General features: G+C 43.9%; 1 protein-coding gene across 6 annotated transcripts in view; it reads left to right on the top strand.

The window, feature by feature from the left end:
* LOC115163664 (protocadherin Fat 3) overlaps positions 1-17,687 on the top strand; it is a 325,153-nt gene that overhangs the window by 205,916 nt on the left and 101,550 nt on the right. For all 6 annotated transcript variants that reach the window (XM_029715717.1, XM_029715715.1, XM_029715718.1 and 3 more), the window contains one exon: positions 10,339-10,400. In XM_029715717.1, coding sequence (XP_029571577.1) covers positions 10,339-10,400 — 62 coding nt within the window. The remainder of the gene's footprint in view (positions 1-10,338; positions 10,401-17,687) is intronic.

Genomic DNA, 17,687 nt, shown 5'->3' on the forward strand with positions numbered 1-17,687 from the left:
CCATCCTATATCACTAACACCATCCTAAAACTCACTAAACACCATCCTATCGCACGTAGCACCCATCCTATCGCACTAGCACCATCCTATCGCACTAGCACCATCCTATCGCACTAGCACCATCCTATCTCACTAGCACCATCCTATCTCACTAGCACCATCCTATCACACTAGCACCATCCTATCGCACTAGCACCATCCTATCACACTAGCACCATCCTATCTCACTAGCACCATCCTATCTCACTAGCACCATCCTATCACACTAGCACCATCCTATCACACTAGCACCATCCTATCTCACTAGCACCATCCTGTCTCACTAGCACCATCCTATCACACTAGCACCATCCTATCGCACTAGCACCATCCTATCTCACCTTCACACTACATGATGAAGATATATGACACACGTATAACACACATAGCAATACGGGAGGACACTCAACATATTCTACCTCCCAGTAGGACAATTAACATTGATGTATTTTCCATTCTGATCTTTTCTGCTAGTTAAAGTGTTGCTACATTAGGCAGTTAATCACCTAGATCTTCCTCCCAGATCCTAAACACTCTCTTTCTTTTACATACAGTGTTTCTCTTTCCCTTTTCTCTGTTGATTAATTTAACTGCACTTTAAGCCCACCCCTCCCCTGACTCCCATTCTAAAGCCACACACAAACACACCTACGCTATACCACAACGGCAGTTAACAGGCTTTGGCTCCTAGGTGTTTGAACTGATGTTGCATAATTGCGTTTCTAATATTGTCATTCATAAAGAGGCTTGGCCGTCTGGCTAGTGAGGAACACTGTCTGCGCTTAGAGAAAAAGATGGAGGGGGCTTTAACTTGGATGCTACAAGTCAGTGGTCAAAAATATGTTGAGCATATCAGGTCTAGTGCAGACAAACTTGGTACTGATACCTTTTAGTACGGACCAAACTTAGCACAGACTAAATCTAGAGCTAAACGTACAGGGGTAGTCCAGGCGTGAAGGACTCACTTGTTAGCTCCCTTCTTGGTCTCTCAGTAGACTCAAGTAGAGTCCTGCTGTCTGTGTGTTATGATTACCTCTAGCTGAGTCAGTCTGCAGTAGGCCTGTCCTGTTAGCATTAGCGTTAGTCATTAGTGGCTGAGTCAGTCTGCAGTAGGCCTGTCCTGTTAGCGTTAGCGTTAGTCATTAGTGGCTGAGTCAGTCTGCAGTAGGCCTGTCCTGTTAGCGTTAGCGTCCAGTCAATTAGTGGCTGAGTCAGTCTGCAGTAGGCCTGTCCTGTTAGCGTTAGCGTTAGTCAGTAGTGGCTGAGTCAGTCTGCAGTAGGCCTGTCCTGTTAGCGTTAGCGTCAGTCATTAGTGGCTGAGTCAGTCTGCAGTAGGCCTGTCCTGTTAGCGTTAGCGTCAGTCATAGTGGCTGAGTCAGTCTGCAGTAGGCTGTCCTGTTAGGCGTTAGCGGTCAGTCATTAGTGGCTGAGTCAGTCTGCAGTAGGACTGTCCTGTTAGCGTTAGCGTCAGTCATTAGTGGCTGAGTCAGTCTGCAGTAGGCCTGTCCTGTTAGCGTTAGCGTTAGTCATTAGTGGCTGAGTCAGTCTGCAGTAGGCCCTGTCCTGTTAGCGTTAGCGTTAGTCATTAGTGGCTGAGTCAGTCTGCAGTAGGCCTGTCCTGTTAGCGTTAGCGTCAGTCATTAGTGGCTGAGTCAGTCTGCAGTAGGCCTGTCCTGTTAGCGTTAGCGTCAGTCATTAGTGGCTGAGTCAGTCTGCAGTAGGCCTGTCCTGTTAGCGTTAGCGTCAGTCATTAGTGGCTGAGTCAGTCTGCAGTAGGCCTGTCCTGTTAGCGTTAGCGTCAGTCATTAGTGGCTGAGTCAGTCTGCAGTAGGCCTGTCCTGTTAGCGTTAGCGTCAGTCATTAGTGGCTGAGTCAGTCTGCAGTAGGCCTGTCCTGATAGCATTAGCGTCAGTCATTAGTGGCTGAGTCAGTCTGCAGTAGGCCTGTCCTGATAGCATTAGCGTCAGTCATTAGTGGCTGAGTCAGTCTGCAGTAGGCCTGTCCTGATAGCATTAGCGTCAGTCATTAGTGGCTGAGTCAGTCTGCAGTAGGCCTGTCCTGATAGCATTAGCGTCAGTCATTAGTGGCTGAGTCAGTCTGCAGTAGGCCTGTCCTGATAGCATTAGCGTCAGTCATTAGCTCTTTGCTACATGGCTCTGTGCAGTGATTGCTGCTATTATTGTTATTTCAGCTAATTGCCTTTAATTACGCCTCGTTCTAATTAAAATGCAAATTCAAGCTAGCTTGCAGCTGTTCCCTAACCCAGCCAGTCTCAATCGCCATGCCACATCCAATGTTGAAATATATAAAGATTTATCACCAGCTACTTTGCATTTTGTTGACTTCTGGGTTGCGTCTCTAGCGTGGAAGTGTGTTTATGATGTCTTTGTTGAGCGTGTCTGTCTTTACTCTGAGTAATGTGGGAGAAGTAAGGATGTGACAAATGGAACATTTTTCTTAATGTTTAAACATTTAGAAAAATGTACTTTTCCATTAAAAGGTGAATTCACAGTGCAGCTGCTTAGCAATGGTTTGCGTCTCACAGTGCATCTCTTTCAGATGGTAAAGTATGGCACATGCACTACCATTACTGTACCTAAATTCCACCATACATAGCGTTAACTTCTCAATGTATTGCCCTACAGGACTTCACTGCTGTCGCTTGCCTTTTCTGCCATTTTTCAATTGTTAACAACGATGACATAGTGGTGGAGATTCAACTCCAAAATAATTGATTCCTTGACTGCTTGCACGTCGACTCCTGATGTCAATTTCCATTTCTGAGTATCAAGATTTTATTCTGCTAGGAATCAACTCCTAAGATTCTGTATTTTTGGAAAGGATGAGACTGATTAGTTGCCATACTTCCGAGAACACAAACACTTGCATCTTTTGTAGCGAGGACGGAGAGAGAGGGGAGGGACACAGAACAGGCAGGTCGGCTACCAGGCAGACAGAGTCAGAACTGTGCACTAGGCCTATCTATCGCAATGGAATGCTGTATCTCGCAATTACTTTGCGTGCAATGTCTCACAACTTCAGTAAAGCAGGGCCTATCATCAATGAATAAGGTAGGATATTCTACACGCAGCAGACCGAAGACTGAACACACACTCGCATCATTAGCAAAGAGAAAGAGCAGGGGTGTAATCATTATTCCAAACAGTTTGCAACTAAAATGAAGGTCCCTCCCCGTCTCTTTTGCTTCCATTCCAAGATGTTTTGCAACCGAATCGGCGTAATGAATACGACCCAGGCGAGCCAGCAGGGAGAGACAGGAGGGAGAGACAGGAGGGAGAGACAGGAGGGAGAGACAGGAGGGAGAGACAGGAGGGAGAGACAGCAGGGAGAGACAGGAGGGAGAGACAGGAGGGAGAGACAGGAGGGAGAGACAGGAGGAGGGGGCAGGCAGAAAGAACTGTGACTTCATCTGAATCTCGTAATGTCTTGTCTTGCTTGCATGCCTCGCAAATTCACCAAAGTAGATTACAGTTCCTCTTCCTCTCTGGTTTTATTTAAATTACACAACTTTCCCCAGGCCTTTTACAGCCTATAGTTAAGCTATACAATGGAACATTTTATTTTTTGGTGATAACTGTACTGTAATTTTAATTTTGTGGGGGGAAAAAAACAAAAATACCTAGTTTTTCAGTTAGGGATTTTTAAGGATCCCAATCTTGTTTAAACCCCCTTTTTATTTTAACCTTTATTTATGAGGCAAGTCAGTTAAGAACAGATTCTTATTTACAATGACAGCCTACAGGGGAACAGCAGGTTAACTGCTTTGTTCAGGGGCAGAATGACAGATTTTTACCTTGTCAGCTCGGGGATTCGATCCAGCAACCTTTCAGTTACTGGCCCAACGCTCTAACCACTAGGCTACCTGCTACCCCTAATGAGTGTGTGTTTGCATCTGACTATCTGTATACTGAATATGTTTGTAGTTTGTGTCTGGTATGTTTTGAGCCTCAAAGATCTTGTATGATGTCTGAGATATTTCTAGTCAAAGTGTGTCTGGACAGACGTCTGTGAGTGCTGTTTTTCAATATACTTCCAGATGCTGCAAGAGTTAAAGCTAATAGCCGAGCGCTAACTAGACCGAAGGCTTGCCAGTCATTCTCTATGGAATGGTTAGCACATCTGCGTTAGCATTACTGTCCAAGGGCTAATGTAGCGTAAAGCCTTCCTGTCACATTTCATCAATAGCGTTTTTAGATTTGGCATTGTTTGTCCTAGCATTCAAACTCTCTCTGTTCATATTGCCAGCTTTGGTTGTATTGAGTGTTGCTGCCCAGCGTGTTGGACTTGGAGCACAGTACACACAAACAAATCAAATCAAATGTTATTGGTCACATCAACATATTTAGCAGATGTTATTGAGGGTGTAGCTAAATGCTTGTGTTCCTAGCTCCAACAGTGCTGTAGTATCTAACAATTCACAACAATACACACAAATCTAAAAGTAAAATAATGCAGTTAAGAAATATAAATATTAGGACGAGCAATGTCGGAGCGGCATTGACTAAAATACAGTTTATGCAGTACCAGTCAAAAGTTTGGACACCTACTTATTCAAGGGGTTTTCTTTATGAAATAACACATACGGAATAACGTAGTAACCAAAAAAGTGTTAAACAAATCAAAATATATTTTATATTTGAGATTCTTCAAAGTAGCCACCCTTTGCCTTGATGACAGCTTTGCACACTCTTGGCATTCTCTCAACCAGCTTCACCTGGAATGCTTTTCCAACAGTCTTAAGGGAGTTCCCACATATGCTGAGCACATGTTGGCTGCTTTTCCATCACTCTGCGGTCCAACTCCATCAATCAAATTCTTGGTCAAATAGCCCTTAAACAGCCTGGCGGTGTGTTGGGTCATTGTCCTGTTGAAAAACAAATGAGTTGTTCATTATGGACTTGGTCTTTTACCAAATAGGGCTATCTTCTGTATACCACCCCTACCTTGTCTTCACTATTATTCTACAATGTAGAAAATATTAAAAATAAAGAAAAATCCTTGAATGAGTAGGTGTGTCCAAACTTTTGACTGGTACTGTACATATGAAATGAGTAAAACACTATGTAAACATTATTAAAGTGACTAGTGTTCCATTATTAAAGTGGCCAGTGATTCCAAGTCTGTGTATATATGCAGCAGCCTCTAAGGTGCAGGGTTGAGTAACCGGGTGGTACCTGGTTAGTGATGGCTATTTAACAGTCTGATGGCTTGAGATAGAGACTGAAAAACACCTTCTCGGTCCCAGCTTTGATGCACCTGTACTGACCTTGCCTTCTGGATGGTAGCGGGGCAAACAAGCCGTGGTTCAGGTGATCTTTTTGGCCTTCCTGTGACACACACACACACACACACACACACACACACACACACACACACACACACACACACACACACACACACACAAACACACATGCATAATGAAATGAACATTACATTTCAGTAGAGCCTGTATGAATGAAACATGTGTGTGCTTTTATCAGAGTAGAAGCTTCCATTGCTGAGAATTAGCCAGGTCTAAAATGAGGAGCAGCTTTGTGCTGTATACGTTAACATGGAAAACAGCTTTCTATAGCAGAAGCTACACAGGTCATCTAGCCTGATGCTATGCTCCACTTCCTTTGGTTTTATGGATCCTAATATTTTATGGGGTTTAAAGCTTTTCCTATACTTTGTGATAATGTAGGATATATGCTGTACTATAGATCTTGAGTGCAAAGAGCTGGGCCCTGTTGCAAAAAGGATCACAAGTGGCTGCATTTTGATGTTTTGCTTTGATCTGCCAATTTTGGAACCTTTGGAACCCTGAGAGAGAGAGGCCAATCCGCTCTGCTCTCTCTCTCTCTTCCTCTCTTTCTTTTCCTCTGCCTCTCTCTCTCTCTCTCTCTCTCTCTCCTCTCTCTCTCTCTGTCTCTCTCTCTCTCTCTCTCTCTCAATTCAATTCAATTTCAATTTTAAGGCTTTATTGGCACGGGAAATATATGTTTACATTGCCAAAGCAAGTGAAATAGATAATGAACAAAAGTGAAATAAACAATCCAAAATGTACATTCAACTCACAAAAGCTCCAAAATAACATTTCAAATGTCATATTATGTCTATATACAGTGTTGTAATAATAGTTAAAGTGCAAAAGGGAAAATAAATCAACATCAATATAGGTTGTATTTACAATGGTGTCTCTCTCTTTCTCTCTCTATTTCTCTCTCTCTCCTCTTAATTGTGCTCTCTCAATCTCTCTCTCACTCTGCTTCCTTCTCGTTGTCTGTCTTTCTCTCTCCCTCATCCTTTCACTTATGTTTTACTCTCTGTTTCTTTCCTTTACTCTCTCACTGCCTCTCTGTCCCTCCTTTCTATCTCTCTCTCTCTCTCTATCCCTCCTTTCTCACTCCCTCCGTTCCAGCACCCCACCCCGATCTCTCTCTCTTTCTCTCTGTATATCTCTGTCACTCTCCGTCTCTATCACTTTCTGCATTCCCCCTCTCTCGCTCGCTCTGTCTCCCCCACCCTCTCTGATTGTTAGTATTTTATCAGCTTGTTTTCTCTGTTTTAAAGCCCAGTTCTAGACTAATGAGTTCAGGCTTTGCTGACATTGTCCCCCTCAGCATCACAGGTTGTTTTGTGTGTGTGTGTGTGTGTGTGTGTGTGTGTGTGTGTGTGTGTGTGTGTGTGTGTGTGTGTGTGTTTATTCTATTGTATGCCTCTCTCTTCATATGATAAGAAGTTTACCCAAGTCTGCAGTCACTAGAGTGTTTTTCTCAAAAGGCCTTCCTCCTGAGACTGTGTGTGACTATGTGTGTCAGTGTGTGTATTATAGCAGGCCACAAATAAACCAGACACAAACACACATTGACTGAATGAATCTAGTCCAGTTTATTTGATAAACTTCTCTTTATTCTGAGCCCACCAGTTAGAACGAAAGTAAACAAAAACGGATACAGTACATTGGTGTGTGTGTGTGTGTGTTTAAAGGTTGTGTACAGAGTGACAGACTCACCATTGAGAGGGTCGATCAGGACCCGTCCGGCTCAGTTCTGGGTCACTGGGGTCCTTCAGGGTTGATTGCCCTCATTGATCGCCTGCCCAGAAAAACCTCCTGCCTCTAACTGTCATCACTTAGAACACAACCCATCGCCTACTGTTTAACCAATCATTAATAATGAGAGAGAGAATATGGGGGGCTATTTTAGGTTAAGGGTTAGGTTTAGGGTTGCAATTAGAGTTAAGGTAAGGGGTTAGTGGTTAGGTTTAGGGTAAGGGTTAGGAGTTGGGGTTAGGGGTAGGTTTAGGTTTAGGGTTAGGGAAAATAGGATGTTGATTTTGAAATCAATTTTAGGTCCCCACGAGGATAGAAGAACAAAACCTGTGTGGGTGTGTGTGGGTGTGTGTGGGTGTGACAATCCTCAATTCTCCAGGTGGAACCATTGTATCTCAGTTGTGCTCCTATTTTCCATCAGGGAGATTATATAAGGCGTGCATGCGTCACTCCAGGTTGAGCGTGCTCTCCCCAGAAGCTCTATTTCTCACCACTGTTTTGTTTTCTCACCGAGCAAACTCTTGACACTGTCAGAAAACCTTGCAAGGGCCTAAAACGCTGTATTGATCTGTGAGACGTGATGGGAGGAAGAAGGGAGGAGGAGAAGAGGGGGTGTACAGTAGCGTGACCAGTAAATGAAGTAGTGGCTATTCTTGCTCACCCCTGAGGTCTCTTTCAAACTGACTGAACGTTAGCAAGGTAGCATATGTTTCCATTCATGTGAGAAGTAATGGAGGGAAATGTCCCATGTGACGAGGCACCTTGTCACACTGTCACACTGTCTCTCTCCTGACAGTCTCCTCTCCCTCCAGTTTCTCTCTTTCCCATTCCTTGTCCTTCGCCCTCTCTCTCTCTCTCTTATTCCTTCTCTCTCTCTCTCTCTTATTCCTTCTCTCTTTCTCTCTCGCTCTTATTCCTTCTCTCTCTCGCTCTTATTCCTTCTCTCTCTCTCTCTTATTCATTCTCTCTCGCTCTTATTCCTTCTCTCTCTCTCTTATTCCTTCTCTCTTTCTCTCTCGCTCTTATTCCTTCTCTCTCTCGCTCTTATTCCTTCTCTCTCTCTCTCTTATTCATTCTCTCTCGCTCTTATTCCTTCTCTCTCTCTCTCTTATTCATTCTCTCTCTCGCTCTTATTCCTTCTCTCTCTCGCTCTTATTCCTTCTCTCTCTCTCTCTTATTCCTTCTCCTTCTCTCGCTCTTATTCCTTCTCCTTCTCTCGCTGTTATTCCTTCTCCTTCTCTCGCTGTTATTCCTTCTCCTTCTCTCGCTCTTATTCCTTCTCTCTCTCTCTCTTATTCCTCTCTCTCGCTCTCTCTCTCTGTTCTGCTGTAATTACATTAAGTAACAAAACAATTAGGGGCAGTAGAGACTAGTGTCAGTAATTAGCCTCAGACAGCCTCCTGTAGGACAGCCATGCTAACCCACAGTAATTACCTTGTCACAATGCTCATTTTGTTAGGCGGTGGGAGTCACGGTGTGTACGTGTGTGTACGTGTGTGTACGTGTGTGTACCTGTGTGTACTTTTGTGTGTGTGCATGTGTATCCTGTGAGCTAATGAGGGTAATGTAGGAATATCATAAGTAGATCTGACTAATTAAATGTGACATTAGTTGCCTTATTGAAGCTGTTTTTGACCACACATTCATGATGCTGTTTATATGTTTTGCATCTACACTACCATTCAAAAGTTTTGGGTCACTTAGAAATGTCCTTGTTTTTGAAAGAAAAGCTCATTTTTTGTCCATTAAAATAACATCAAATTGATCAGAAATACAGTGTAGACATTGTTAATGTTGTAAATTACTATTGTAGCTGGAAATGGCAGATTTTTTATGGAATATCTACATAGGCGTACAGAGGTCCATTATCAGCAACCATCACTCCTGTGTTCCAATGGCACGTTGTGTTAGCTAATCCAAGTTTATAATTTTAAAAGGCTAATTGATCATTAGAAAACCCTTTTGCAATTATGTTAGAACAGCTGTAACCTGTTGTTCTGATTAAAGAAGCAATAAAACTGGCCTTCTTTAGACTAGTTGAGTATCTGGAGCATCAGCATTTGTGGGTTCGATTACAGGCTCAAAATGGCCAGAAACAAAGAACTTTCTTCTCAAACTCATCAGTCTATTCTTGTTCTGAGAAATGAAAGCTATTCCATGCGAGAAATTTCCATGAAACTGAAGATCTCGTACAACGATGTGTACTACTCCCTTCACAGAACAGCGCAAACTGGCTCTAACCAGAATAGAAATGAGGAGTGGGAGGCCCCGGTGCACAACTGAGCAAGAGGACAAATACATTAAAGTGTCTAGTTTGAGAAACAGACGCCTCACAAGTCCTCAACTGGTAGCTTCATTAAATAGTACCCGCAAAACACCAGTCTCAACTTCAACAGTGAAGAGGTGACTCCGGGATGCTGGCCATCCTCTGTCCAGTGTCTGTGTTCTTTTGCCCATCTTAATCTTTTATTTTATTTAGCGAGTCTGAGATATATGGCTTTTTCTTTTCAACTCTGCCTAGAAGACCAGCATCCCGGAGTCGCCTCTTCACTGTTGACGTTGAGACTCTAATATACTTGTCTTCTTGCTCAGTTGTGCACCGGGGCCTCCCACTCCTATTTCTATTCTGGTTAGAGCCATTTTGCGCTGTTCTGTGAGGGGAGTAGTACACAGCGTTGTACGAGATCTTCAGTTTCTTGGCAATTTAGTCATTTACAACATTAACAATGTCTACACTGTATTTCTGATCGATTTTATGTTATTTTAATGGACCAAAAAATTGCTTTTCTTTCAAAAACAAGGACATTTCTAAGTGACCCCAAACTTTTGAACGGTAGTGTAGCTACAGTTAAGAAAACTTACTCCTGAGGTGCTGACCTGTTGCTACAACCACTGGGATTTTTATTTGACCCTGCTGGTAATCTATGAATATTTGAACATCTTGAAGAACAATCTGGCCTTAATGGCCATGCACTCTTATAATCTACACCCAGCACAGCCAGAAGAGGACTGGCCACTCCTTAGAGCCTGGCTTCTCTCTAGGTTTCTTCCTAGGTTTCTGCCTTTCTAGGGAGTTTTTCCTAGCCACTGTGCTTCTACGTTTGCATTGCTTTAGGGTTTTAGGCTGGGCTTCTGTATAGCACTTTGACATATGCTGATGTAAAAAGGGCTTCATAAATACATTTGATGTTCCTGTATGTGTTTGTTAGTTCTTCTCTCTGATGTGTCCGTGTCTGTGTTCACAGGTGTCATCACTACCACGTCCAGGAAACTGGACAGGGAGCAACAGGCTGAGCATGTTTTAGAGGTAAGAGACAGTGTGTGTGTGTGTGTGTGTGTGTGTGTGTGTGTGTGTGTGTGTGTGTGTGTGTGTGTGTGTGTGTGTGTGTGTGTGTGTGTGTGTGTGTGTGGTGTGTGTGTGTGTGTGTGTGTGTGTGTGTGTGTGTCGGACACATTTCTATGCATGTGTTTGGCTGTCTGACATGAATGCACTGTCATATGTTTAATGAAAATACAGTACATCTCTCAGTGTCTCTCTCCCATTGTGGTGGACTGGAGCCAAACCTTTAGAACCCTGACAGAGAGAAGGCTCCTGTCCCATTCTGCTCTCTCTCTTTCTCTTCCTCCTCTCTCTCTCTCTCTCTCTCTCTCTCTCTCTCTATCTGTCTGTCTTTTTCTCTCACTCTCTGTTGATCTCTCTCTATCCCTCTCTCTTCATACCTCCCTCTCTGACTTCCTGGTCTCAGTAGAGTGTGCATTAGAGAGGCAGGTCTAGTGTAATTGAGTCAGTACGAGGAGTGGAGCAGGAAATGGAGGTTGTGTGTTGGGTTCCATTATGAGCTGATTGGAGTGCCGTATCTTGACTAAGGGTGGCAGATTGGAGGTAAATGGTGTTGCTGCTGCCAGAGTCCTGAGTCATGAGCCTCTGTGGGGAGTGTGTATGTGTGTGTGTGTGCGCGCGTGCATGCATGCGTGTGTCTGGTGACAAACTCTTTTTAAAAGATATTCTGCTCTTGTTGTATTGATTGTTTCTCAGTAAAATGCTGGCGTATGTTTTGATGCAAGTTGGTTATTTTTGCCACACTGCAGTATTCTTCAGATAAGGTCTGTGACGGGGAGAATATGTGATGAGGAAACAGATCAATGGACACATTACATCCATTAAATGGTCAACGTAACGAAGCCTCCATGTTTTATGATATTTGATATTTGTAACATCTCTTCTCCCACCTCCCTGTATAGTCTAATAACGCTGCACTGTGAGAGAAAGCGAACATCTTCGGCCATCTTCCTACCTCTTTGTCCTCTGCCTGTCTGTCCGTCTGTCTGCTAGCCATTCCCATCTTCCTACTTATCTGTCCTATCCTTGGCTGTCTGTCTGTCCGTCAGTCTGCTAGCCATTCCCTCACTCCATTCCACATATAGTTTATCTACAGACTTAAAACGGTGCGGCAGTGCAAACCAGTTAAGTCTTAGTTCTTCTCCATGCCAACCCTCCAAACAGTAAACAGTGTTGTGATTTAGACCGGTCATAGAAATCCATATTCATTTACGCAGATGCCACGCCAGATCAATGAGGAATAAACAGACGGAGAATGATTATGATTTTATTGTCCCATGCTGTGTAGTCTTATTGATATCTACAGAGATGAACCTAAATGTTAATGGCTCACATTTGTTTCATACGTATGGTGCAGAGCTTTATATTGATAGGATTTGTACTGTACATACGATCAGATTTAGCAGGGGTTTATAGATCAAAGTAAGCACGTAGCCTGTTAGCATGGAATGTGTTAGCTTACAATGTTGCAGCTAGGCCTGTACAAAGAACCTGCTGTTGTTTCTTCAATAGGGGATAAAACAGAGATTTTATCATAAATGTATTATTCCTTCTCCTAGACTTTTGTTTGATCTTCTGTGCTTAACTTTCTGTGGAAAGAACAGGTGAAGAGTTTATTTCCAAAACTCTTTAAGCACCAATTAAAAAAATAAAATAAATTGCACTTTTTTATCACCCATTTCAATCTTGTTTCATTGCTGTAACTCCCCAATGGGCTCGGGAGAGGCGAGGGTTGAGTCATGACTCGCCCGCATCAATGTGTCGGATGAAACACAGTTCAACTGAAGTCAGCTTACAGGCACCTGGCCCGCCACAAGGAGTCACTAGAGCGCGATGAACCAAGTAAAGCCCCCCGGCCAAACCCTCCCCTAACCCGGTCACGACACAGCCTGAGATCGAACTCGGGTATTTAGTGACGCCTCAAGCATGGCAATGCAGTGCCTTAGACCGCTGCACCACTCAGGAGGCCCACATTTGTGTTTTTTCACAAGTAAATTACTTGTGGTTACCTTCATGGGTGTGTAAAATATTCCTGTTCATATATATCCTGTTCATAAATTCATATATTTTAGGTGTGTATTAAAATGATAATTTTTTCTTCAAACACCACATATCATATTTTCCATTGTTTAGCTGGAATGGAATGTTAGTATACTGTTTATTTGACTGTGATATGTAGTCGTCACACCTAGGTATCTTAAGATGAATGCACTCACTGTAATTCGCTCTGGATAAGAGCATCTGCTAAATCTGTGGTTCCCAAACTGGTTGTCAGGGCGTATTTTGTTTTTAAGGAACTCAGTCTGGAACCTACTCTTGAAAGTTGTAGTAGTAGAATGCACAGGGTGCAATTTCGAAATTGGGTAGTGCATCATCAGTGACCGTACGTACATATCGCAACCAGAAGCCATGGATTACAGGCAACATCTGCATCAAGCTGCCGCTTTCAAGGAGCGGGACACTAATCTGTACGGCTATAAGAAATCCCGCTATGCCCTCAGACGAACCATCAAACAAGCAAAGCGTGAATACAGGATTAAGATTGAATCCTACTCCACCAGCTTCAACGCTCGTCGGTTGTGGCAGGGCTTGAAAACTATTACGGACTACAAAGGGAAACCCTGACGTGAGCTGCCCAGTAACGCGAGCCTACCAGATGAGCTAAATGCATTTTATGCTCGCTTCGAGGCAAGCAACACTGAAGCATGCACAAGAGCACCAGCTGTTCTGGATGACTGTGATAACGCTCTCGGTAGCCGATGTGAGCAAGACCTTTAGACAGGTCAAGATTCACAAAGCCGCGGGGCCTGATGGATTACCAGGACGTACCAACTGGCAAGTGTCTTCACTGACATTTTCAACCTCCCCCTGACAGAGTTTGTAATACCTACATGTTTCAAGCAGACCATCATAGTCCCTGTGCCCAAGGAAGCGAAGGTAACCTGCCTAAATGATTACCGACCCATAGCACTCACATCGGTAGCCATGAAGTGCTTTGAAAGGCTGGTCATGGCTCACATCAACAGCATCCTCCCAGATACCCTAGACCCACTCCAATTCACATACTGCCCCAACAGATCCACAGATTGTGCAATCTCAATCGCATTCCATACTGCCCTTCCCCACCTGGAGAAAAGGAACACCTATGTGAGAATGCTGTTCATTGACTACAGCTCAGTAGTCAATCAACACCATAGTGCCCACGAAGCTCATCACTAAGCTAAGGACCCTGGGACTAAACACCGCCCTCTACAACTGGATCCTGGACTTCCTGACGGGCCGCCCCCAGGTGTTAAGGGTAGGCAACAACACTGATCCTCAACACTGGGGCCCTTCAGGGGTGTGTGCTTAGTCCCCTCCTGTACTCCCTGTTCACCCACGACTGCATGGCCAAACACGACTCCAACACCATCATTAAGTTTGCTGAAGACACAACAGTGGTAGGCCTGATCACCGACAACAATGAGGCAGTCTATAGGGAGGAGGTCAGAGAACTGTCAGTGTGGTGCCAGGAAAACAACCTCTCCCTCAATGTGAGCAAGACAAAAAAGCTGATCGTGGACTACAGAAAAAGGCGGGCCGAACAGGCCCCCATTAACATCAATGGGGCTGTAGTGGAGCGGGTCGAGAGTTTCAAGTTCCTTGGTGTCCACATCACCAACGATCTATCATGGTCCAAACACACCAAGACAGTTGTGAAGAGGGCACGACAAAACCTTTTCCCCCTCAGGAGACTATAAAGATTTGGCAATGGTCCCCAGATCCTATAAAAGTTCTACAGCTGCACCATCGAGAGCATCCTGACCGGTTGCATCACCGCTTGGTATGTCAACTGCTCGGCATCTGACCGCAAGGCGCTACAGAGAGTAGTGCGTACGGCCCAGTACATCACTGGGGCCAAGCTTCCTGCAATCCAGGACCTATGTAATAGACGGTGTCAGAGGAAAGCCTCTAAAATTGTCCGAGACTCCAGTCACCCAAGTCATAGACTGTTTTCTCTGCAACCGCACGGCAAGCGGTACCGGAGCGCCAAGTCTAGGACCAAAAGGCTCCTTAACAGCTTCTACCCCCAAGACATAAGACTGCTGAACCTTTAATCAAATGGCCCCCGGACTATTACATTGACCCCCCCCCCCCCCATTTGTTTTGTACACTGCTACTACTCGCTCTTCATTATCTATGCATAGTCACTTCACCCCTACCTACATGTACAAATGACCTCTATCCTGTACCCCCGCACACTGACTCGGTACCGGTACCCCCTGCATATAGCCTCGTTATTGTTATGTTGTTGTGTTGCTTTTTATTATTTTTACTTTAGTTTATTTGGTTAATATTTTCTTAACTCTTCTTGAGCTGCACTGTTGGATAAGGGCTTGTCAGTAAGCATTTCACGGTAAGGTCTACACTTGTTGTATTCTGCGCATGTGACAAATAACTTTTGATTTGATCAGTGTTCCTCTTGACATGTCGGTCAGTGCATACCTTAGAGAGCTATTTATAGCTTGTCAGAAATGTCCAGATCAACTAGCCCATGCAGCTAACGTTTTTTAGCTTGGATTTTTAGCCCATAGGTTTTGTTGTAGTGTTTGAGTCACTCAAATATCTCATGAATGTACACTGCTCAAAAAAATAAAGGGAACACTAAAATAACACATCCTAGATCTGAATGAATGAAATAATCTTATTAAATACTTTTTTCTTTACATAGTTGAATGTACTGACAACAAAATCACACAAAAATAATCAATGGAAATCCAATTTATCAACCCATGGAGATCTGGATTTGGAGTCACACTCAAAATTAAAGTGGAAAACCACACTACAGGCTGATCCAACTTTGATGTAATGTCCTTAAAACAAGTCAAAATGAGGCTCAGTAGTGTGTGTGGCCTCCACGTGCCTGTATGACCTCCCTACAACGCCTGGGCATGCTCCTGATGAGGTGACGGATGGTCTCCTGAGGGATCTCCTCCCAGACCTGGACTAAAGCATCCGCCAACTCCTGGACAGTCTGTGGTGCAACATGGCGTTGGTGGATGGCGCGAGACATGATGTCCCAGATGTGCTCAATTGGATTCAGGTCTGGGGAACGGGCGGGCCAGTCCATAGCATCAATGCCTTCCTCTTGTAGGAACTGCTGACACACTCCAGCCACATGAGGTCTAGCATTGTCTTGCATTAGGAGGAACCCAGGGCCAACCGCACCAGCATATGGTCTCACAAGGGGTCTGAGGATCTCATCTTGGTACCTAATGGCAGTCAGGCTACCTCTGGCGAGCACATGGAGGGCTGTGCTGCCCCCCAAAGAAATGCCACCCCACACCATGACTGACCCACCGCCAAACCGGTCATGCTGGAGGATGTTGCAGGCAGCAGAACGTTCTCCACGGTGTCTCCAGACTGTCACGTCTGTCACATGTGCTCAGTGTGAACCTGCTTTCCTCTGTGAAGAGCACAGGGCGCCAGTGGCGAATTTACCAATCTTGGTGTTCTCTGGCAAATTCCAAACATCCTGCACGGTGTTGGGCTGTAAGCACAACCCCCACCTGTGGACGTCGGCCCTCATACCACCCTCATGGAGTCTGTATCTGACCGTTTGAGCAGACACATGCACATTTGTGGCCTGCTGGAGGTCATTTTGCAGGGCTCTGGCAGTGCTTCTCCTGCTCCTCCTTGCACAAAGGCGGAGGTAGCGGTCCTGCTGCTGGGTTGTTGCCCTCCTACGGCCTCCTCCACGTCTCCTGATGTACTGTCCTGTCTCCTGGTAGCGGCTCCATGCTCTGGACACTACACTGACAGACACAGCAAACCTTCTTGCCACAGCTCGCATTGATGTGCCATCCTGGATGAGCTGCACTACCTGATCTACTTGTGTGGGTTGTAGACTCCGTCTCATGCTACCACTAGAGTGAAAGCACCGCCAGCATTCAAAAGTGACCAAAACATCAGCCAGGAAGCATAGGAACTGAGAAGTGGTCTGTGGTTACCACCTGCAGAACCACTCCTTTATTGGGGGTGTCTTGCTAATTGCCTATAATTTCTACCTGTTGTCTATTCCATTTGCACAACAGCATGTGAAATTTATTGTCAATCAGTGTTGCTTCCTAAGTGGACAGTTTGATTTCACAGAAGTGTGATTGACTTGGAGTTACATTGTGTTGTTTAAGTGTTCCCTTTATTTTTTTGAGCAGTATACATTAGACATGGCAAAATGTATATAATTGCAAGGAAATTTTCTTTAAAACTGCAACATTTTCTCTCAACCGCATGACAAAACTTCTAGAATTGCAGGAAATATGCTTTAAACCTGCAAAATGTTCTCTCCACCAACAAATCAAATCAAATTGTATTAGTCACATGCGCCAAATACAACAGGTGTAGACCTTATAGTGAAATGCTTACTTACAGTACGAGCCCCTAACCAACAATGCAGTTTAAAATAGAAGTCGACCGATTATGATTTTTCAACGCCGATACCGATACCGGTTATTGGAGGGCCAAAAAAAGCCGGTGCCGATTAATCGGCCGATTTTTAAAATTTATTTGTAATAATGACAATTACAACAATACTAAATGAACACTTTTATTTTAACTTAATATAATACATAAATAAAATCTATTTAGTCAAAAATAAATAATGAAACATGCTCAATTTGGTTTAAATAATACAAAAACACAGTGTTGGAGAAGAAAGTAAAAGTGCAATATGTGCCATGTCAAAAAGCTAACGTTTAAGTTCCTTGCTCAGAACATATAAAAGCTGGTGGTTCAATATTCCCAGTTCTTCAATATTCCCAGTTAAGAAGTTTTAGGTTGTAGTTATTATATGAATTATAACACGTTGACTATTTCTCTCTATACCATTTCTATTTCATATTCCTTTGACTATTGCTAGCCTTCCCTGTAGCTCAGTTGGTAGAGCATGGTGTTTGCAACACCAGGGTTGTGGGTTCGATTCCCACGGGGGGCCAGCACAGAACAAAAAATAAAATAAAAATGTATGCATTCACTACTGTAAGTTGCTCTGGATAAGAGCGTCTGCTAAATGACTAAAAAATGTAAAAAAAAATAAAATAAAAAAAACTATTGGATGTTGTAATAGGCACTTTAGTATTGCCAGCCTAATCTCAGGAGTTGATAGACTTGAAGTCATAAACTGTGCAGTGAATCAAGCATTGCTAAGAGCTGCTGGCAAATGCAGTAAAGTTTGAATGAATGCTTTCGAGCCTGCTGCTGCCTGCCTCCGCTCAG

The sequence above is a fragment of the Salmo trutta genome, chromosome 26 (genome assembly GCF_901001165.1).
Source record: "Salmo trutta chromosome 26, fSalTru1.1, whole genome shotgun sequence".
NCBI classification, from domain to species: domain Eukaryota; kingdom Metazoa; phylum Chordata; class Actinopteri; order Salmoniformes; family Salmonidae; genus Salmo; species Salmo trutta.